General features: G+C 45.2%; 1 protein-coding gene across 7 annotated transcripts in view; it reads left to right on the top strand.

Moving 5' to 3' along the window:
• The first annotated feature begins 11178 nt into the window (after nt 1-11178).
• TMEM181 (transmembrane protein 181) overlaps nt 11179-23088 on the top strand; it is a 36537-nt gene continuing 24627 nt past the window's right edge. For 2 of the 7 annotated variants that reach the window (XM_052784604.1, XM_052784603.1), the window contains exon 1: nt 19822-23080. Coding sequence is in view for 5 of the 7 variants with exons in the window: in XM_052784598.1 (XP_052640558.1) it covers nt 11274-11404 (131 nt within the window). In the remaining 2 variants the exon portion in view is untranslated. Of the gene's footprint in view, nt 11405-19558; nt 19667-19821; nt 23081-23088 lie in introns of those variants that run through there. The other 5 variants (XM_052784598.1, XM_052784599.1, XM_052784606.1 and 2 more) reach the window with 5 other exon arrangements.

Below are 23088 nucleotides of genomic sequence, written 5' to 3'. Positions count from 1 at the left end.
GTTGTGCAACACAGCCAAAGGAGTCCCTGTGCATTCCCTGTGCATTGGTGATATTGAATGGGTTACAAGTGTGACTCCTGCTGAGATCATCATTGACTCTGTTACTACAGAATGAATTTAATCCAAAGAATGAACAATGTTAACTAAGCGTTGACATCACTGGGTCATTAGCACTAACGAAATGATAGAGAAGCTGCAAATGTATGTAATGTTTGATATTTCCAAAGGATGACAAAAAAAGGTGCAGAGATGCAAGAGGATGCAAAGCATGTATTCATTTCAAGAACAGAACTGTGTAGCAATGAAGAAAGGTTTTTAATCCCATCAGCAGCTCAGGCCTCATCAAATTTGTGGCAGAAGAGAGTAAGTTTATGTGATAAATTCTCCATGTTGTAAATGAGTCCCTGAGCTAATCAGTGACTTGAAAAAAACTCAGACTTACCTAAATTCTCTTATGAAAAGCTGATGGACTTTTTTGCATGCGGTCTGTGCCTGAAGTGATGGGCACAAATCAGCCACAATTACCCCTGAAGGCATAACTATTCTTGAGCTTAGTCTTGGGTGCAATGATTTTATATCTTGGCCAGAATATCAGATGATTGGAATGCAAGCCCGGACAAGATTCACAGGCATCCATGAAGTTAAATGCTCCCCTGACACTGAAGTTTGTGGAGCTGAAACAAGCTTATGTGTCTTGTTTGCGATCTTAACACTGCTAGGTAAGGGAAGGTTGGGAGATAGAAAACTCATGCAGGAAACTCATGCTCCAAGCACTGGCAATTTCATCAGGTGTCTTTGAAACATAGGTGACATGAAATCCTGTGATGGGCAATACTTGGTAACAATAAGGTTTTTTTATTAGCCTTTCTTCCAAAATGAATGAAGTAGGTCTCAGCTGTCTTTGGGCATGCACTGTGTCAGTCTGCACTGTCTACAATTACACTGGAATTTGGAGGCAGTTGCTGCAGTGCAAACTTCTTTTGCTCAGTCCTGCAAGCTGTGGCTAAACAACTGGCACCCAGAAGAATCTGGACAGGGAGTGGGTGTTTGGATCATCACCACTACGGCTGCCTTTCACATTTATTATCAGGTGTGTCTTCCACGGTCAATGCACATGTCCAAATCAGTAATGCCTTTGCTTGAACAAAGAGGTGCAAACTGCAACCCTCTGCCTGCTAGACGATTAAAGATGAAGAGAGATACTGAGTAAAATCATTTCACTGAAGATTTGTAAGACATGGAGGTGAATTATTTTGTTTGAAATAGAATCTTACAGGTGTTTTACAGTATATGAACATGTTAAGGCAAAATACTATGTTGTCTGTTTATGGTGCTTTTAAACAATGAATGTATATAATTTTATTGTATTAATAATCAAATTTTGACTGATTATTACAGTGCAAAAATATGTCACCAACAGGCAGTGCACCATTTTTAAAAGCTTAATTATCACTTTGAAGCTACCAAAGGCTGTAGGATCTGAACAAAGTCTGGCAACACCGATGTCTTCAAAAAGCATTATTAAACTTTGCTTCTTCAAATGACACCAGCAGCTGAATTTTCTGACCTTGGTTCATTGACTCCATGAGCTGAATGCTGCTCCCAGGAGCTTTACACACAGCAAGCTCACCAAATTAACTGGATTTTCCTCCCAGGTGGTTCCTGACAATGACTTTTCTAACACAGTGACACAGAGAAGCCCTGTAACAACAGTTAATCTGTGCCTGACTCAGAGTGATTGAATAAGCCATCGTTTCAGCTCCTCAGTGTTGCATTCTAATAGCTTCCCTTTTATTGCCCTGTTCTTTGTTCCCCCTGATGTATTCATCAAGCCAATTAAAAAGAAAAAAAAGTCAAAATAAAAACAATACAACACCCCGGCTTTCTAGCATGTGGTACACACAGCATGCCAGCAAGCCTCAAAGGAACCTGATCTGTCAGTGATAGTAATGGGGAGAGGGCAGGGGCTTTTCATAACAGCGCATCAAGAGTGAAGGGGGAGCATCTACAAAGCAAACACCAGTTCCTGAGGTGCACCTGCGGTAGGAATAGGAAGACAGAACAGCTCACCCTATTTCATCATGCCTGCGTGAATTCACTGAGAGGGGCACTTTCCTATGGAGCTGGTGATGAAAACACATACAGACTGCAGCTGTAGGGACCAAATACCATCTTTGGAAAGCCAGAGGACATCAGGGAACTGCAGGCTGCAGCAGTGTCTTATGGTATGTCACAAAAATAAAGTAAATGTGAAACAGAGATTCATTCTGCAACAGAAATCACCTGGGACTGCAAAGGAGTAGATATGAGCAAACTAGCAGGAGGAATATTCATTGTAATTCCCTGGGGGACCAGACAGTACACCCACAGGCAGCCAGGAAAGACAGCTTGAATCATCAAAGAATTTGAGTCTTGAGAGCAATGCAGAGATGAGAAAAAGCAAGCTATGTTGTGTCCAATTGCTCCTAGTACCGATGCAATGAGCAGTACCCAGGAGGTGGACTTGCTTTAAACTGTGACTGATCCCTAGAGCTGTAATTTTAATAATTCTCAGCTCTCTCTTGTGGACAGCAATAACTGGATGGAATCCTACTATAGCTTGAAACTTACTGTACAGCCCTGAAATAAAATGCTTCTAAAGAAATTCCTTTCTCACACAAGGAGGCAAAGGGTACATGGAGGCATTAGGCAGTGTGTCAAGAGATGCCAAGCTCCAGAGCCAGTTCTGCAATTTTAGTTCTAAAGAAAAAGCTTTCTCTACAAAGTACATGAGCTAACTTTAAAAAATGTGGGAGTCTACTAGCTATACTTTGTCACCCTGAGCGATGGAAGATGGTGTCACATACTACTTACTGTTGGAAAACATATTGCTAGACTTGAGCACACTTAACACCTTCCTTCCTTTTCTGCTAAAATAGATGGGTAAATTAAGTACAAAATTAAAGTACAGAATTAAACATCCTACCAAACTCGTTCCTCAGGCAGTATAGTTAATGACTTGCGGTAATAATTAGAATTGACCTGTATCAGTTTATCCTGTTTCACTCTTTTTTTCAAAAGGTTGAGACTTGGCTAGTTTGTTGTCAAGAGTGGCATAGAGCAGGCTGAAGAGAACTCCAGCCAACTGGTGTGCATTTTTTATGGATTTTATACAGTCTGAGAAATTTCAGGAGCCTGAGAAAATGCTTAGCTACCAATATTTGAAAAAAGGAAGTAGGTAGCAGGCCAGCTTTGCTGACCCCAGCAGCAGGCAGAATAATAAAAAGGATGATACAGGAGTCAGTTAAAAACTGGGATATAAGGGTGTAAACCATGAGAAAGTAATTTTAGGTGATATGTTATGGAGAAAAAAGAGATCTTATCCCACTGTGTCCTTTGACACCATTATTTGAGGCTATTACCTTAATTTGTAGATAAAATTTAATTTACAGGGCATTTGATGAAATGCTGCCTGGGGTTCCAATAAAGAAATTAGCAGTAACTAGTGTGAACAAGGTGCGCTTTAAATGGGTTACGAATGAACCGAGAGATCTCACAAAGTAGCCTGCAACATGGAATCATCACTGAGTGGAGTATTTCTGATGGGATTTTGCAGAGATGGGTAGTAGATTTGACAGTAAACAGGACTTGAAAGCAAATACAGGACTGTGGTTCATCAAATCTGGACATAGCACAAAATTGCCAGAAAGGCAACTAGCACTAAGGACAAGGCAGTGAAGCATGACAGACAACATGCATTTTTAATATAGGCAAATGCGAAATTATGCATTTAAGAGCAAGGAATGTGGACTTATCTTCAAAATCAGTAATTTAGCTCCAAAAGCTGCAGGTCTGATTTGGAGGCACAGGTCAGAGCAGACATGAATCTCAATATGATATGTTAGCAATCCTGAGATCTCCTTGCAAAAAGAGCTAGTACAATTCTCAGATTGGTACGTAGGGCAGTGGAAGGAGGGAAGAGATTTCACCTGATAAAATACTGGGTCTGCTTCTGCTGTCCAGGCTTTTAAACTATCTTGGAAGAAGGGAGAGTACTGAAAAACTCTGAAGTTCAAAAACTGAAGAAAATGCCTCACAGCAAAAGATTTGTCTAGCTTATTTCAGGGAAGAGCATAATTAAATAATTCTCACTATCTTAAAAAACTCAACTGAACTAAAATAATGGTATCAAAAAGCACTTTTATTTAGCAGGGAAAGGTACAACAAGCACTAATGACTGGGGGCTGAAGCCAAGCACAAAAAGAAGCAAAACACACCTAATGATGAAAATGATTAACACTGGAACAAGCTCAAAGAAGTCATGGATTCTCCATCCTGTGAAGTGTTCCAATCAAGACTGCTTTAGCTGAATGCATTTGGATAGATGTAGAGGTAAATGTGTGAAACACGCAATGACCAAAGGCAAATTGGCTTCCAGAGGCATAGGTCAGTATTTGCCAAGGTCTCGGTGCCCCCATCAGCCAGATGATGACCTGGCTGGAGGACACTCCTGCTCCTTCGCCATCTGCACACCCAGGTTTCTTTCTTTCCTACAAGGGGAGGAGAAGTGAGGGCCTGAGGATGAGGAGTCCCTGTCTTTTGTGGGCTCATGATTTAGCCACACATGTGCCCAGTCCAGGAACTTAGAAGTATACCCAAGTCCTACAAATTAGCTGTAGTCCTAAATGGCTGAGTAGGAGACATGTTGGTTTGTGCAAGCAAGAGCTAATTCACTCTAGTGGGCTGCAAACCTATATTATCTATGTTTTTCTATTACTTTGAAAAAAAGTGTCATGTGCTATTTATAACTGGGTATTCAACTTTGTGGTTCAGACCAGAAACTCCAGACTGGCTGGAGAAAGGAGATGCCCAAGCACAGAATAAGACCCTGGTGATACTGCCTGTTTCTAGTTAGATCTAGCAGTACCTAAAGGTTCTTATAATTAATTTATGTGTGACTGTGTATGTAGGTAATAAGCTGCTTCTAAAGGAAGAGAAGTTTTCTAAAATGTCTGGCACTTTTCACTATTTCCATGTTAGTTTTAATTGCTTCCCTTGAGATGTACAAAAACCAGTTCAGAAACAGGAGTATTATAAATGATGAAAAAGTATTATGAAGTCTTCTATCTGAATAATGACATACTGTGTGGGGTGCAGGTGCCCAGGTGCTGGCGGGGGGTGGCGGAGGCGGGCTGCAGGGGTAGCCTCTGTGGGAAGAGGCCAGGGCTGTCCTGTGTTGGACACAGATGGTTTCAGCCAGCTCCAAAATGGACCCAGCGCAGGACACAGCTAAGCCCATCAGCAAAGCTGGTGGTGCCTCTGTGGAAACATATTTAAGAAAGAGCAGAGACAGGAGGAGGGAAGAAAAAAGAGTGAGAAACAGCAGGGGAACACCAAGATCGGAGGAGGAGGAGGTGCTCCATGGTGGGGCAGGCACCCCACCACCACCAAGAAGCTGTGGAGGACACACATGCACGCGCGCACACACACACACCCTGGAGCATGTACAAACCCCAGGAGGGACTGCGGCCTATGGATAAGTCCATGCTGGAGCAGGTACAACCCAAAAGAGACAGTGGCCTGTGGAGGACCCCCCACCAGAGCGTAGGAAAAGAGTGAGAAGGAGGGAGCAGCAGAGAGAAACTTCTGTGTCCTGATTGCATCCCCACCACTCTGCCGTTGCCTCACTGAAGGGACTGGGTGTAATGTGCAGTGATAATCGGGGTGGGGGACTGGGGAGGAGAGGTGCTTGGATGAAGATGAGCCTGGGAAAGCTGGAGAAAAGCTGGTTTCCTTAAGTGTATAAACGTTTGGTTTGGGGTTTTTGGTTTTGTTTCCCAGTATCCAAATCAGTACTCAAATATTGATCTCAACTGACAATACATTAAGTTAAATTCCCCACATAAAGTCTGGTTTGCCCCCAACAGTAACTGGCAAGTGATCTCCCCATCTTTATGTCAACCCACGACCTTTTTTGCTCCTGTTCTTTTTATTTTCTCCCCTGTCCAGCTCATTGCAGGGCAGGGTGGGGGAGTGAGCAAGCAGTTGGGTGGGAGTTTGGCTGCCCACCCAGGGTCAACCCACCACACATTTTTAGTCTGAGGTTATATAATTTGCATGGTTGTTAGTCAGTTAATCCTAAATATTCTTGAGAGATGAGATTATATCTCACAAGAGACCTGACTTTCAAAGGAAGGGTAATAGGCATCCTAAAATCAAAACAAATATGTTTTGCTTCAAAGAGGTACAATAGAACTGGCAGGATATGACATTACACGTATTTTCTCAAACATTGTGAAACTTTTTAGAAAAATACAGCTCTGTGGTTTGAACATCGTGTTTAAAATTTTCTCTGAAGTATACTTGCAGCAATAGGCTGTGTGAGAACTGAAAAGTAAAGATGGTGATCTATTTCATTGACTAAGGTAACCAAAATACAAAAAGTAAGTAGCAATTAAAAATATGCAGTTACTCTTAAGTCTTCGGTAGTTGTTATCTAGATATCACAAGTTGTTGAGTTTTTATTTCCCTTACAAGTATTCCTTTTAATACAAGTGGGATATTTAAGCTAATATATGCCACTGGTAATTATTATTCCAAGTATAGTTGACATTTGAAAGCCAGTAATCACACTGGAACACCATATTAAAATGTTAATTTATATATAGGACAACCTAGTCATGCTCCCAATTAGGCCATTTCAGTCTTCCCATTGCTTTTGACATGACAGTGGAGAGAAAAGCAACTTAGCCATAGTAAGAGATACACAAGAGTGTGATTAGGGTTTCCTCTTTGTCACCCTTGAAATCACCTCACAAGAGATTCTTCTTAAATTTTGATCAAAAGAGTTTATAAATCTTATTTTATTTTCTTGTCCTCACATCTCTTCAAAGCAGGATAGATTCAGGGAAGATTCATCTCCAAAGATACAAAAAGAGAGCGATGAGTCTTTCTTGCTGCTGCTGCAAGGGTTGGGACTGCCAGCTGCAGCCAGCTGAGTAGAGCTTTATTCCTCCCAGCGATGACAAGAGCAGCTGTGGCTCCAAAGCCTCTGTCAGCTCAGAGATCATTTGTTACAGATGATCTGTCAGGGGCTGTCCCAGCTGATGTCTCTGTGCCACCTCGTCAAATAAATGAGAAGCCTAACTTCATGGTGAGCACCGCACTCCTGCCGAGCTCCCCCAACCTTTCTGTCCCCAGCATGCTGCTGTGAGCCTCTGCGTGCGCAGCAAGGGCTATGTGGTAACAGTTGTCATCACGTAACTGGTTAGCTGTGACAAAGTAGTCTTCTGACAGGAGGAGACAGTCAAGCCATGATGGCCTGGGGTGAGGCAGGGGTTATTCTCTTCTGGGATCAAGGCAACAGGGAAGAGGGCAGGGTGGACCTCAGGAAGTCCTGAGGTTTCTGTGGCGCTCAGCACAGTTTCTACTCGTGCAATTTGGGGATACTTGGTGACAACTCCTGTATGTGCCAAGACTCAGAGACATACTTGCTGCTGTGTAACAGCAGCACAGACTCTCTTACCTTGGGACAGTCAGTATGGATATGTGCTTGTTTCTGTGCCATCTGACGTACCAGTCCTTAACTCCACTCAGAAGGAAAAAGACAGTTGCCCTTTTCAGCCAGCAGCTGCCACTACTGCCTTTCTCTGGCTCAAAACAGTTTTGAAGGAGAAAGTATTTGCTAAGCAGCTGGACTTCTGCTTGTTTGTGGGTTTTGTTCCTTTGCTGAAAAAAAGAGGGACTTGAGTTAGCAGCGTTTATGCCGTTAACTTCTCGGCACCAGCTGCTATTTCTTCTGAAAGATCCCAGAGTAATAATTCTGGTGCTTTTATGTGGATTGCCAAGCTTTGTATTTAGCTACTATCACAATTTAATACGTGTGGCTGATGCTGTAAAAGGCTAACTATACACAGGGGGAGAATCAGGAAATTATATGGGGGACTTCTGTTAAGCTCCACCCTCAAAATAAACTCTGTCCATGTGATGTGATACGATGAGTGCATTGAACAGATGTTGAGTTTGATCACATCTTAGTCTTAGACTCTTGGGGCTTTTCTCTCCCTCATGAAGTCCAGAAGCACTCAGGGGATCAATTGAGTTCCAAATGCTTAAATTCTAACTGAGGTGTATAGGAGTCTCAGTATTATTTTAGATTGGTTTGTTATTAGATGCAGTTTGATGCTGCCTCTGTTTTATTACGTGCTGTGAAAAGCAGCAGAACAAGGTTGACACAGAATGTGCTGTGCTTGGATAGATGAGTTGGAGTGCCCTGAAATGAATGGGGCAAGTCATACCCCAGTGCAGAGTCCCAGTACAGGTAATTTTTTGGTTACTCTTGCACCTTGTTTACAAAGCTGTCTATGAAACCTTGACCTCCCTTTGCTTTTACTGAAGTTGTGCTTCCTGCAGAACCAAACACTTTTCTGTGCCAGCCCAGTCTGTGCCTGCACTGGACAGGAAAGAAGGACAACCGATAAAGGTAGAAGTGCCATCTGCTAGCATCTGCAGGGCTATGGGTAAGCGAACAGCTAATTGAAATGTTCCATTCATTAGGTTTTGACAAAAGAAAATAGATTGGCAGTTTTAATAGAAGTGCCTGTTTAATGGTAAATGTCTGTTTTAATATTTTTCTCATTTAATAAAAAAAAGAAAACCTGAAATTTCTTTGAAGAAAAGGTTTGGATGGGAGCTAATTTTTTTTCCTTAAAAATGTTACCTAGGCATTGCTACTGTGTAAGCAAGGGCAGCACTTAAAAAAAAAAAAAAAAGCAGCAGGCCAGACTTGTAACTACAGTACCATTTTCCCAAAGTCACATTCAGGTGGCTGAGCTTCACAGACCACCAACGTCCTTAGCCCTTGGGTGCTTTCTCGGCTGCACAAGGCATGGCCGGTGCAGCTCTGCATGCTCTCAGTGTCTGGTCATTTCCCAGGCAGAGGAGGCCATGCACTGAAAACATTTGATTTGCACACTAGTGCACACATACAACTCCGTGTATTTCTTGTTTTATCGATGTATTGAAGTGTTTTCGAGACTCAAAATGAATTGACCTTCTTAGTGTCTTTGAGTGTTTAATACAGACCGTGATGGGAATAAGCAATTAGCTTGTGTCTTCACGCAAACTTCACTATTCACAAGCCTAGTAATTTTAATCCTGTAATGTCTGGTAATTGTTAGTTGAAACACCATCTGGTTTTTTTGATAGCAGAAGTTGGTGAGTTAATACATGGTCAGTGCTAACACCTCCTCTGTGTAACCTGACTGTCAGCCTTCCATAGTGGGTGTGATTACCTTACCTTCCTCAAGGTGTAGGGGACAGACACATTATTCTGGATAATGTTCAGCACAACAGGGAGGAAACTAGATTGCATCTCTGGAACAGTGCTGCTTTGGACCCTCAAGCAAACCCTGGGTTTTGGGGTGGGTTTTTTTGAGAAATAAACGCAATAGAGGTCACTTGGTTGTAAGTAATTAAATGGTAATCAGTTTTTAATCTTTGAGCCTATTTTTTATTACTTTGCTACACTAATTTCATAACTCCCAGCAGTGAATGTGTTTTTACTCAGCTGAAGCCTGAAATGTTTTATTTCCTCCTTTCAGTAGGTATTTAAAGATTCCATTGATAATTCCTACCTCTGAGCCTGAGAGCTGGAAGCAGCACATTTATCACACATAACAAATAATTTTAATTCTTGCTTTGAGGGAAAACATGGCTAAGTCTTAATCACAAATGAAACATTTACCCTGAAATAAACACTTCCAGGAAAATCCTACATGGCTACGTCAGCTACATGTACTGTAACAAGCAGGGTGCTGGCAAGTTATAACACACAGGCAGTCACAGAAGTACGAGGGACCTGCTGAGCCTGTCCCAAGGTTTCAAAGCAGCTGTTCAGAAGCTGGTCAAGCTCTACCGCTGGTTGGGCTCTTTGCTCCTCTTCGGAGACTGCTCCAGAGCAACAGTCTTGTGATTGTTAGGATCCTTCTAGTTTCTAGCCTAAAGGTGCCTGTGGCTTTTATCCTGCTGCTGTGTCTTCTCAGGCTTAGAAATATTCAGAGTTGGGAAACAGCAATTCTCAGTCAAAGGTGATCCCCTCTCTCTTCCCTACCTGTCAGAGGAGATGCATTATCCCTCTCCCACTGCACCACAAGGAATAACCTTTTGTCACCACATGTTGGTGAGACATCAAAGTGGGCTTTTAAGTAAAAACGTGTGTTCTAGTCTTAGTATGCAATAAATACAGACTAAGGGCAACGCTGGGAAATAACTGAGCCCAACTTCCTGAACGTGAGTGCGGAAGATATTTACATGGGAGGGGCAGTATAGCAGGCTTCTATCTTTATATTCTTTAGAAACAGTTATGACACATCAATAGTAACACATTTTCGTATTTAATACGGATACCATCATTGCCATTAGTTCATGGGAATTATTAAGGTTTGAATTGATAGAATAATTTAAAACAGAGTTTAAACCTGAATTTGTTTATGAAGAAAAGTTTAATACAAATGAAGCTAACGTGGCGCTCTGCAAATTGACCGGAGCTCAGCCGAAGCCACTCTGAAAATCTGAACAGCTTCATCCTCGATGTTGGACTATTTACAGCATTATGACCATGAAAAGTGGATTTAGCACAGGACTTCTTTCACGCATATGTTAGCCCTTCTTCGGTGGTGCAAACTGGCCTCCTTTAGGTTGGGTAAGAGAGACAGTAAAAAGCAGGACATTAATTTTAAATCGAGCTGGTGTGCTTTTAAGAACAAACCAGTTTTATTTAAAAACAAACAAACAAAAAACCGGATGTTTTCAGCAGAGGTAACGCGAGGTCTTTGCTTACTTCCCCGGGGGGGCTGCGGGCCGGAGGGGAGAGGGCGGGAGACTGGGCCGGGGGAGACCCGGCTGCCCGGCATCAGCTGCCGGGGCGGGGGGCGCTGAGAGGCTTTCGGCACGGCAGCCAGAGCCCCCGGCGCTCCCGCCTGCTCCCGCGGCCCAAACCCGCCCGGCACCCTTTCCCGCAGGAGCGAGCGCCGGCGGGGCGGGGGCGGCGGCCTCCCCCCTCGTCCCCGGGGCCGCGGCGGCGGGCACCGGCCGCCCCTCTCCGTGGTGCTGAAGCGGCTCCCGCCGCCCCCGCGGGCACGGGCCGTGCGCCCGGGGCCCGCCCCTGCCGCCGCCGCCGCCCGCCGCCGCCGCCGCGGCTCCTGCGCCGCCCCCGCCCCGCGGCCGCGCAGCGCCGGGCGGGCTCTGGCGGGGAGCCATGGCGGAGCGCGGGGCCTGAGGCTGCGCGGGGCGGCATGGAGGCCGATTTCGCCGCCTTCGGGAGCCCGCTGTGCGGCGAGGTCAAGCGCTTCTGCAGGCGGGTGCGGGAGACCTACCGGGAGATCAAGGAGGACCTCACCCCCTACAAGGATGACCGTTACTACCGGTACTGGCGCGGGCGCGGCTCTTCCCCGGGGCCCGGGGCCCTGCCCGCCCGCCGGGGCTGCGCCCGGCGTCCTCCGGGGCGGCCCCCGCGGCGCTCGGCCGGGGCTCCGGAGGGGAGGGGGCCGGCCCCACGGGGCCAGGGGCCGGAGTCGGGGGGTGGCGGGGAGCGGCACAAGGAGATCTGGGGCCGGGCTTCACGCCACGACCCCCGGCCGCGCACCCGGGCGCAGCCGCCCCAGCCTCGGGGCCGTGCCCAGGCGGGCGGCCGGGTCCCGCAGCCCCGGGCCTGCAGCAGCGGGGCGCGGTGGACGGGGCTGTCTGCTCTGCCCGGGGGGACGTGGTCCAAGACCTGTGCTCCTGCCCTCACGTATTAATGTCCTGACGTGGGTGACGAAAGCAATTGCCATTTGCATTCCTCTACGCTACACCTCTGCCGCTGCTCTGCTGTAGCAAGCTGGGGGAACGTGAAACAATCCTGAAATAGCAACCAAACTGGCTAGGAAATCAGAGCGGTTGGCAAAGGCTGAGGTCAAAAGGGACAGAGGCACTGAGTCGGCTACACCCATATTTCTTCTGTGCCTGGCCCCGTCTTCTGTTTCCATGAATGACCAGTGGTGGCTGGAGAGTAGTAACGTTTTGAGATAACACAAGGCTAGGAAGGACTCCAAAGGTGTTGGAGGGCTGGGTTATACACTGAAAGGATTTTTGGGTCTGAGGAAGGGTCTGAAAAAATAGAATGAAAGTCAGAAGAAACAAATGCCGGGAACTACACAGAGAATGAATGCTATTCAGCCACACAAATACAGTTTGGGGAACAAACAGGTATATAATATTTATGGTAAAGAAGGGCATGGGAATTATAATGCTTTATAAAATAACCTCTTTCAACAATGACATTGTCTTTTACATGTGAAAAAGGTAACGTAATTTGGGGTGTACAGCAGAAGTATGGTTCGTAGGATGTGAGAATTACACCATCTACTTTTTGTCACCACTCCAGACCTTAGCTGGAGCTGTTCTGGGCACCACACTTCAAGGGCCTACCAGTGGAAGAGAGCATAAAGACAGAGATATGGATAATCAAAGGCCTAGAAAACATAACTGTGAGGAAAATTTGGGGTTGCTCCCCCAAAAGAAGAAACATCCAAGTTGGAGGAATAGGAATTTCTGTAAAGAAAAACTTCATGTTCACCTTGGACAAAAGATTACAGACTAATACTCATTGAAGGAATAAAAGTTCATGTTGGACATTAAGAAAAAACTTCTGAACAGGGAGGATAGTAAAACACTATAGAAAGAATTATCCAGGGAGACTGTAGCATCTCCATCATTGCAGGTCTTTAAAAACTTTTGACAATTGCATGCCAAGAAAGACATACATCTGGCAGATGCTCTCTTGAGACAGAAGGAAAGATTAGGTACCTTGTGAGGTCTCTTCCAGCTCTATTTTACTATGAGTTTGAGCATAAATACTTCTGTCTGTGCACAGTGCCCCAGTTCTTCTGCTGAGATCATTTGACTCTAGTACGCTGTGTCTGTTTTTTCCCAGTGAAGAGACAGGAGGTCCATTAGTTTGAATTTGTCTCATTGTTCACGACAGCGAAGACTACAGAGAGTCACAGAGTTTGGAAACACTGCCTGGCAGCTTGGCAGAGTTTAACATAACCACGGTCCTTCCTGTCAAAACAGTGGCTCCTTATACCTGAGCATGGTGTGAGAAGCCATGGGAGGTGATAAGGAGTGATGGAAATGCACCTGTGTGCATCTGGCAGTGCAATAATGAATATTGGCAAGAAAAAGGGGAGACATAAGCTTTGAATTAACAAATAAGGTCCCGGGAGATGCATATGTTCAGCTTTGTCTCCAGAAGAAACTGAGCTCTCCAAGGTAAATTGTTATTAACTCACTTTTATGACTTAAAGTGTGTATGGAGGGACTTTCTGTATTGAAAAGAGAAGATGCTACTCCACCGAATCAAATGAGCTTGTAAAGTTAGTGCCAGATTGCCTTTTCTTCAATGAGAGTATCCCCAAGAGGTATCAGCTGCAGGTCGTCTAGAATGAAATGGAGTAATATGGGGCTCTTGGCAAGAAAATAACATTTCGTGACTTAGAAGTCATGCTAGTACTTCTCTGCATTCCCAAGATCTTAACTGAAGTGACCTGGCGTAAAATAAGTTTACTGTTACTGCATACCTGCTGTTCCGGTGAGTGTTTCCCTTCAGCGTTATGGATGGATGTAGCAATGGCACCTGCTTTTTAGATTCCTGGTAGGGAGGAAGGTTTCTTGATGCTACCGTGCATTCTTCTTACAGCCAACTCTCACTTATGGGAAGCAGAGTTAGACATTTCATCCTCTTCTCTCTCTCCACTTTATTCAGTACGTTTGGTCAGGTTATAAATGAGCACACTCAGGGATGTACTGGAGATATTTACTGCTCTGGTGGCAGAAGGAATTTTGGAAATTTGACCGAGGAAATGCTGTGTGGCTTGTCTTTACTTCAAGCCAAGGAGGTTCTCTAAGCTGATCAGGTTACTAAAAGCAAATAATATACCAGACTAACAAAATGAAGAGATGGTAAAAACATATAAAAGCACGTTTTTTCCTCTCTCATACACTGTATTCACAAATGTGAGGCTATCAACCACTGCCAGCCTTAACTCTCCCCTGCCGCTGGTTGAGCAAACCCATTGAGCCATCAGCTGGTGGTTTCCATTGCCTCTTCAGAAATGGAGCGGTTTAGTCCATTAAGTGGTAGGGAAGGAGATGGCGGGGGTGGGGGCATGAGTTTACAGGTAATCAAGATTTTCTAGAAAAAAAAAAAAAATTGGCTGCTGCAGCCTCACTCCTGATTTCTGTAAGGACATCCTTCTCTGAGTGCCAACAGGAAAACTCAAAACTGGAAAGCTTTGGAGCAGAGCTGATACAGAAATGGAAAAAACACCGAGCAGTCCCCTTTGTGACTGGCAGGGAAATAGCTTTTCTTGACTCAGGAGTGCTCACTGTACGCTGTGCTGGTATGTGCTCATTCTCAGTGACAGGGGATTCAGTGTGAGGGGATGACCTAGCTCAGAGATGGCTGATGAAGCTGTAATCCCAAGTAACTGTGCTCTCGCTGCACAGATGGCTGAGTCATTTCTGATTCAGCTCTGAGGCTGTCCCAGTTTAGTGACAGCTTTTGGTAATGGTTTCCTTTAAAGCACTGTGCTCTTGAACATGTGGTGCAGCAGCTGCCTGTGAGCAGCCTGTTCTTTGGGCAAGGGTGACAACTAAGGGTGGCAGGCTCCTCAGCCACCTCAAGCTACACCATCCTCACTCCACAGAGCCCCAGGACACTCATCCACACCACAGAGATGAAGGGGTGTCCATGTTAGTGAGTTTGTTCTGCCCAACAGCCCAGAATAATCTCTACATTGTGCCTCCTGGTGTATTTCCCCACGAGCAAGTGCTAGTTTACCCAGCCATCTGGGCGAGATGGAGAGAGCAGGGTTAACCATGGCTCAGCATACTGATTAATGCCATCTGTCCTAGGCTAATAGTTCCCTTAGGAAGACATGGGACTTTGTAGTATGCTTGTAAAAGAGACTGTGTATTTACAGTCTAATGGGTGTGATATTAAATAACCTCATTGGTAACTCCAATACAAGGTTGGTCTGGACTTAGTACACCTAAGATTAGTCTGTGGTACACCAGGAGATGCTTGGTGCAGTAGATAAGCTTGGAGAGGGTAGAAGAAAGGAAAAGTGTTACGCTCTCCCATCAGTCCTGGGGACTGCCACAAAGTGGATCAGGTTTATTATGGCAACTTCAGGATTGGTCTAATTTATACCCCTGAAAAATTGCTCCAAACAAGCCACTTGAATGAACAGTTTGTTGCGTGGTGTCTCTCCCTCCCACTCCAATATGTTCCTTCCTCCCCTAGCGTGTCTCCTGGACGGGATGGCAGGGCAGGGAGAGCTGACGGAGGGCTGACAGCTGATGGCTCCCTCCGCTGCACTAGGCAATTTTAAGCAAACTATTGGTACAGAAAGAGCTTAGTACCAATGTTACTAAAACATCTACATTTTTATCTCTTGGACATGTTGCCATTGAGATATACAAAGCTCACCAGAAGACACCAGGCCTCCCAATCAGCTGACAGTTATTTCAGTGGGAGTTTCATAACTCTATCCCCTAGCTAACATTGAAGAGTTCAGCATGCTGAAAACATTTTGATAGGAAGGCAAGCAATTAAAGTGCCTACCCGACAGAGAGGACAGAGCAGGAGGGTGCCCAGATTGTGGTCTGACATCAGAATTGCATAACTATAAGTAACAACTTGGTATTTTTGAAAAATCAATTTCTTGGTTAATGAACATACCCCACTGGCCAATCAGCTTATACAAGGAAGCACAGTGTTGATGCTGAATTTAGTAATAATACCCAGAGATTAAGATAAATGACCTACAGTTGGCCCTGCTTTAAATAAGGGATAAATTTTAAACTCTTATCATACAATAATATGACATTTTGTACATCAAAAAGAAAAGACTATGTATAGGACATCATGAAACGTATTACTTAACTTGCAGATTTAACTAATGTTTGATGTTGCTTATACAGGTAACAGAAGAGGTAATTATAGATGATACCAATATTCTTAATTCCTCAGCATCTCCTATTAGTGTTTCCAGTTCATTAAAACATAGCTAATCTCCGAACCGTGTGGGAGAAGTTCATTCACAGTGGTTCTGCTCCTTTGGCAAAAAGACCAGAGAATAGTACATCATTTGACTCAGCAATAAATAGAAGCTCTTTGTTTTTCCTTAGAGAAACTAGTGCCTGCATGCTTCAGAGAAGAAACCTGAAGTTTGCCAGAGAGGGTTGTTGTGATAATGATACACTTCTTCCCACCTTCTTAAAATCCTTCCCAATTGCTCAAAGTGCAAGTCTGTGAGAAGCCAAGGGGTCAGCAAGACCTTGCTGGAGGACTGCAGTCAAATTGACTGAAGGTTCATGCTGCTTCCAGCCTAGACCCAGGCAGGATCTTCAGTGGTCCCGGCAACTGGGAGAAGAACCCGAATGACCCCAGTGTGAAGTACACAGCTAGGGCTAGAAGGCCTGAAACAGCAGGAGGAGGAGGAGAGTTAAGGCTGTAGCTTCATGATTGCTTTAAGCTGCCATAAGCTGGCTCTGTGGCTGGAAGAAGCCATTCTAGCTTTCCTTTCCCTGCTCACACATTTCTGCTCTCTTCCTCGTCTGACCACAAATATTCCTATAACTGCACAGTGACCAAGCAACCGATCCAGCAGAACACCATTTTTTTTTTTCTGAGTGACTTTTAACTCAGATAATTTCCATTATTTGATTCATCACTCTACTGCACAAACATTTGTGCTGGCAAAAATCAAAGAGCTACAGAGAGGCTGGATTTCACCTTTTGTCACTAAAGCTGTTAGGTATGAGCCATGAAGGTATAAACTGGTCATGAAAGTATAGCGTTAGTGTTAAGGTGGTTAGTGTAAGTAGAATCCCAGCTGAGCTAGCATTCAGCCTGCTTATTCATAGATCAGCCTGCCTCTTCTTGCAAGCCTCATTCACCATACAACATCCAGTTTCTGCAATAGATGTGGCAGACAGTAGCTTCTTGCACTGTTTCACCCCAGAGCAGGTCAGACAAGGCACTGAGTGAGTGAGGGACCTTCTCACAAGGAGCAAAGTAGGGTGAGACTCTGACTGACTCCGTGTTTGTGGAGGGAAAGGGCTTTAGCAGTGCCTTCCCTCCAAGTGTTTAGTTTGTAAACTCAATGCCATTATTTTCACAAAACTTACAGGGTGCAACGTATGTGCTTACAATGTATTCACAACCCTTTGAAAGTTGGTAGATGGCAAAGAGAAGTGTGGTCCCATGGCCAATTGAAGTGAGCTGGATTTCAAGCTCTGCCACACCTGCTGTTCTCCACATGACTTTTGGCAAGGCTCAGTCTCTCTGTGCTTCAGTTTCCTACCTGTTCAATGAGAAGAATGTATTTTCGTTTTGAGGAGAATAAATTAATTCACGTTAGTGAGACACCTGAGTGCCAGAGGGATTGGAGCAGTCACCCAAACAGCTCAGATGTGCGCACATAAATGGCAGCCGTTGTAACTCTGCAACTGCGCTTCCCAGAACACTGGAAACGGTCACAGATGCTGTAAGCACCATTCCATCATTTTCTGGCCAGGGAGAACTTGTTGGAGAAGCCTGAAGTGTGCTGAAAGCTACAGAACACATGCCATAGTCACCCGTGACATAGTGACTTCAAACTGTGGCTCAGTAGTGCTATCTTGTTCTGAGCAGATACAGTTTGTTAGGTTGTCCTGATTACTCAAAGCTTTATTTTCTGCCCTAAAGTAGCAATTCTCATTGATTTAAAATTTATAAATGCCTTTCCTTCATCACATGGTATTATGTATTGCTCAAGACAGCCTTTTTTTGAGATAACTAAATAATCATCAGTGCTGTAAACCACAGATCTAACTGATGGGATAAATACCAGTATCGATGACTGAATTAATTCCCAGCATGTTTCTTTTGGGTTTAGCAATGTTACACAAGAGGCATACTGGGTCCCACAGGTCACCAGTAATGACATGAATTACCTGTAGGGCAAGTGAATGAGATGAATAATATTATTAATGTTAAGTACCTTTAAAAACTAATTGCAATAAAACCATCTTACCATCTAAGTAAGCTTCTAATGGAAGTATTTGATTGTTGAAGAGATAATTTTAAAATTATTTTTAAATTATATGTTGACTGGATCTACCTAAACATTTCTGGGGTCATCCCGAGATGGCTCTACTTTATGTATATGACAAACACTGAAGCCAGGAAGTTACTCTTAATTTTATCCTAGACTAGACACCAGTCTATCCTAGACTATCCCCACATGTTTAAGTAACCGCAGTGCTGGCTTTCTATAAGCAAACATTAGAGCTATCAATCAAAAATGAATACAGAATGTAACTCAGCAAAATCCCTAAAACTGCCTAGTTTTCATCATTGCTACCCAATGGATTGGTTGACAATCATCGTTGTTGCCCAGCCTCGGGACATTTAGTAGGAAAGCAGAACAAAACCCAACTTTATCTCAACCTTTGTGCAAGAATAAAACACTTAGGTGCGATGTGGAGATTTTTATTAAGTAGTGTGTTTAAAGTAGTAGCTTACTCCTAGGATTTAATTTCCAGCGCTTGTGAGCTGGCTGAATTCTCTGTGAACACGATACATTAACCACATCTCTTGGCCACCACAAAGCTGCATGCAGGTGACTGCAGCGATGGCATTTTCATTCCACCGAAAAAGCCACCGCTGTTCGATCAGGCTGGGAAAAAAATCGTTTGCAAACCAGGAGGCCGTCTCTAACGGGCACTAAACCAGAGACTTCTCCATGGCGAACATGCACGTCAGTCCTCACGCCTGAAATGGATAGGTTTAAACCGGATTCAGAACCACCTCTCTGTCCTATGTGTCTTCTGTTTATAAGGTTGACTTTTCCTCTGATGAATGTGGCTGCTACTACTGCCATACGAGCTGAAAAGGGGCACTGGAAATGTGGAAAACACCGCTGTCACCCCAACGGCAGGATGTATTTTGGACCCCCCCCGCGCTGGGCAGGGCGGGACAAGCCGTACCCTCGCGCTCAAGGCCTGCTCACCACAGCTGAGGTGGCGGTTCAAAGCGGCGAAGCTCAGCGCCCGAACTGGACGGCCCTCCCGCGCAGGCTCTCTCTCCCTCCCGCGGCCCCGGGCGGCCGTCGGGGGCGGCCTGGGCGGGTTGGCGGCCCGTGACCGCGCCCGTTGCCCGCCCCGGCGGCTCCTGCTGTGGAAAAGCGGCGGTTGCGGCTTGCGGCGCGGCGCGGGAGACGGCGGCCCCTCCCTCGGGCGGCAGGCCGGGCCTCGACCGCCGCGACTTGCTCAAAGCCAGGGCCGCCAGCCGCTGTCCGCCCCCCCAGCACGGCCGCTGCGCCCGGGAGCGACCCGCAGAGCGTAGGCCCGTGTTCCCTCCGGCTCGCCGTAGCGCCGCCGCCCCCTGCCAGCAGGGTCGCCCTTCGGCCCCGCGGCTGAGGAGCAGCGGGGGCCGCCGTGACGTTTCCCGAGTCGCGTGGCGGCCGGGTGACGCACGCGGAAGCCGCCGCGAGGCACCGCTCGCGATTGTGCCACGGCAGCGCTGGCAGATCCCGGGCGAGGGCGGGGGGAGGGGGAGGAGGTGCCTCCACCGCGCATGCGGCGCCGGGATGGAGCCGTGAGTGGTGGGCGGGGGAGGAGCGGGGTGGTCGCCGCTTGCTGGCGCGCGCCGGGGGCGAGCGAGCGGGACGCGAGGCGCGAGGCCGCGGCGGGGACCCTCGCGCGTGCCGGGCGGGGCGCGGGGAGGGGGGCGGCGGCTCGCGGGTCTGCCCTCGGGCTCGGGCGCCGGCGGCGGGAACGGCCGTTCAACGGCCGGCGGGGAGCCTGGCGGCGGGGAGCGGTCCGCTCGGTCTCGGGGGGCACGAACCGACCCGAGGCTGCCGGGACCGGGACCGGGGAGAAGAAATGCCTTCCTCTGGCCGGGTGCGGTGATTGAAGCTTTTCCCCTGTAAAGACCTGAACCCTGTCACTCAGTTTATACACGTTAATTAATCTCATTAAGGAAATAAGATCACCGAGGGGTAAATTACTGTTCCTGAGGCTACGGCTCGCCAGTCAGAAACCTGAGAGTGACCACCCACTCCTTTAGAGGAACGCTACCGGTTTTGCTCCTCTGTGGTGAATAAACCCCCCTGTATTCCATAACCCATGCTCTCAGATGGTGCCTGTTAAGGAAAAAAAAAAACTTGTTTTCCCAGATGTGTCTTCACATGGATAGAGCCATAGTCGTGACTAATTATTCAGGCTTCAATGAATACAACGAACAAGACACTTAAAGCCAAACCCACCCCGTGCGCGATCTGTTTAGCATAGTCGTGGTTAGCTGTCAGTTGTCATATAACAGTACTACGTAGTTCTGTTAATATTAGTTGTATGCATCTTTTTATGTAGTTGTGTGCTGCCTCATTAGCCATTAACCACTGTGGCATACGTCTGCAAGAAGAAGTTCAAGGTCTTCTGAGGGACACCAAAGCAAGCAATGTCTTTAAACTGTGAGAAAGTGCTGTGTGTACAGATAGACCCAGTACTATGAATGTAGGTAGCATGTATAATAATTTAAATCAAAGTGGTTTTGATAGTTTTGTTTGAGAGTGAGCCTAAAATAGAAAAGAGCAGTTGGAGGCAGAGACATTGAGGCCAGTATGTCAGAAAAACTGCTATGCATAAAAGTGAGTTATTTCTGATTTTAATATCAACTCTGTGCTACCTGCTGCTTAATCCCAATTTTGTCACAGCCTTCCCATCTGTGAAATGAGATTCTTAAGTGAAAATTATTGTATAAAAGGCTCTTTTTTTTTCATGATGGTCTTTAGCAAAGACTGTGTTGTGCAGGCATGAGAAATGATTCGAAGATGAGGAATAGCCTGAGAAACATTGTGCTTAACCATTTGAGCCAAAACTTTACTCAAAGAGCAAGAGTTAACCTACCTTTAGATCTCACATACGAATGGCTACTGAAAGATTGCAGTTGTTATGGGTGTGCGTTTCCATAGTTCACTCTATCACAGATTGCATTAGTGCAGTTTAGTTTTTACTGACTACTATTTGAGATGTCTAAGTATAATATTTCTCTGTTTGTATCTCAGTGCTTTGTGCTCCTTTGCAATTAGTTTCAGACATATCCAATTTAATTATAAAATCTTTAGTTTCTGTCTGAGTTGGGATGAAACTCAGTACAGGTCGTAAAAGCTGCCTGAAAAATCTGCAGACACTTGGATGGCTAGTCTTGAGCTTTGGACTGCCTTGGCTAGGCTGATTAAAGCATCTTCCATTGGTAAAGCAAAGCACAGTTATTTATTCATTTGAACAGGTGCTTCCAGAGTGACCGTCCTTTTTTGCTTTTCCCATAAATGCCTTTCAAACATTTTATTCTTTATTAGGCCTTTCAGATATAAGAAAGAAGCTGTTAGTGGGGGATCATCAACTTGCACCAACTTGTATATTCCTAAATTTTATATAATCTCTTTCCAAAAGGCAGATGTTGAACAACAAACATACAGGAAGATCATTTTATCTGCTTTGTATGTGAGCTGGTGATAGGCTGAAATGAGACTCTTAAAGCATACAAGGAAATTCTGTTATTGCAGCGAGGGGCAATGAAGAATACATCGTCCGACTGGAATGCTATAAATTGCTGTTTGCTGTCATGATAAATGTAGTTAAGATTTGGCCAAGTTCTTACATTTGCTCTTACAGAAAGTGTCCGCTTTGCCTTACTGACCTGTAAAGTAGCACATACAGTCAGTGGCTTAAATGAGACTTGAGGAGTACCAGTATAAAAGAAAAAGGGAAAACAAAGAGTGTGCCCCTACTCTCTCTGGTCTCCTCTCTGTTAAGTGCCAGCGTGACTGTGCTTAGGTAGGTGCACACCTACCCATTTTGACTACTGCGTGTTGCACCACCTGGAGAAGAGTTGGAATAAAGAATGAACCAACGTCTGGAACATGTTTCTTCAAAAGCTTGCAAGCGCATCTGTGCTCTGGCATATGAGTGAACCAAGGTGGTTAATTGCCAATAGCTGTAACCCTGTCAGTGTTGGCTGGGTGGTGAAGTCTGGTGAATTTCCTGTAAGGACTGTGGAGATGAAGCTGCTGTTCGTGTTCACGTTATGCATTTTGAAAGTCTGCAAAAACTTGGAAATTAGGAGGCTTATCAAAACAATGAAGGATATGCATAGCAAGTTGGAAGTATCCTGCATCAGACTGCAGCTGTTAAGTGGATGCCCAGATGTAAGCTGTTAAGAACAGCATGAGCATATGTGATACTTTCCTGCATGTATATGATACTCTTCCAGTCGTCAGCTATGCTTGACCCATGAACTTTCCCATCCAGACCTAGTTTCTATGTGCTGAGTGATCCTCAGTGTGTGCTTGGTATCCACTTGAACCCTTATAGTTAATTTAGGCATATCAACAATTTATGTATGATTTTTATATCTCAAGGATTTTCTTGTTAAGATTAGTATTTTGGTATCTCAAGATAATATCCCATACTTAGGCAGACAAGGAATACCAGGTCATCTGTGGAACTGAAGGAGCCCTTGGAACAGACAGGAAAATGTACCTTAGTTAGTTAGTTGTTTTAGTACTGGTACAGATGTAATAGCTTTAAAGTGGTTTAAGTGCATGAAGGCTGAGGTGTTAAGACATTGATTTAAGGAAAACACTGTCATTATATCCCTGCAAAAGTTGTGCACACAAGTTCTGGTTTGAAATGCCTCTATTAATTGGCATTTTTCAAAGTCAACTTAAAATCATATTTGTCTGTGAGACGATCTCTGTGACAGAGGTCTGATCTGTTCCTGTTTACGATTGTGACAATTTCATGTACAATTTACCTTTTTTGGCTGTACAATCTGCTTGCTATTCTGACTTCTTTGACTGGTGTGGGGTTTTTGCTCCACATAATGGTGTTTGCAGGTGCTGTGCCCGGAGTCCTGTCAGCCAGTTTGTGCAAACTTGTAACATTTACAGTTACTTGCTTGCAGTTCTCATTACTTCTGTGGGGTTTTCCTCCCTTCCCCACCTCCTTTGTGAGTTA

Source organism: Harpia harpyja, chromosome 4, assembly GCF_026419915.1.
Source record: "Harpia harpyja isolate bHarHar1 chromosome 4, bHarHar1 primary haplotype, whole genome shotgun sequence".
In the NCBI taxonomy this organism is placed as follows: domain Eukaryota; kingdom Metazoa; phylum Chordata; class Aves; order Accipitriformes; family Accipitridae; genus Harpia; species Harpia harpyja.
This window is presented reverse-complemented; position numbering and strand designations above follow the sequence as displayed.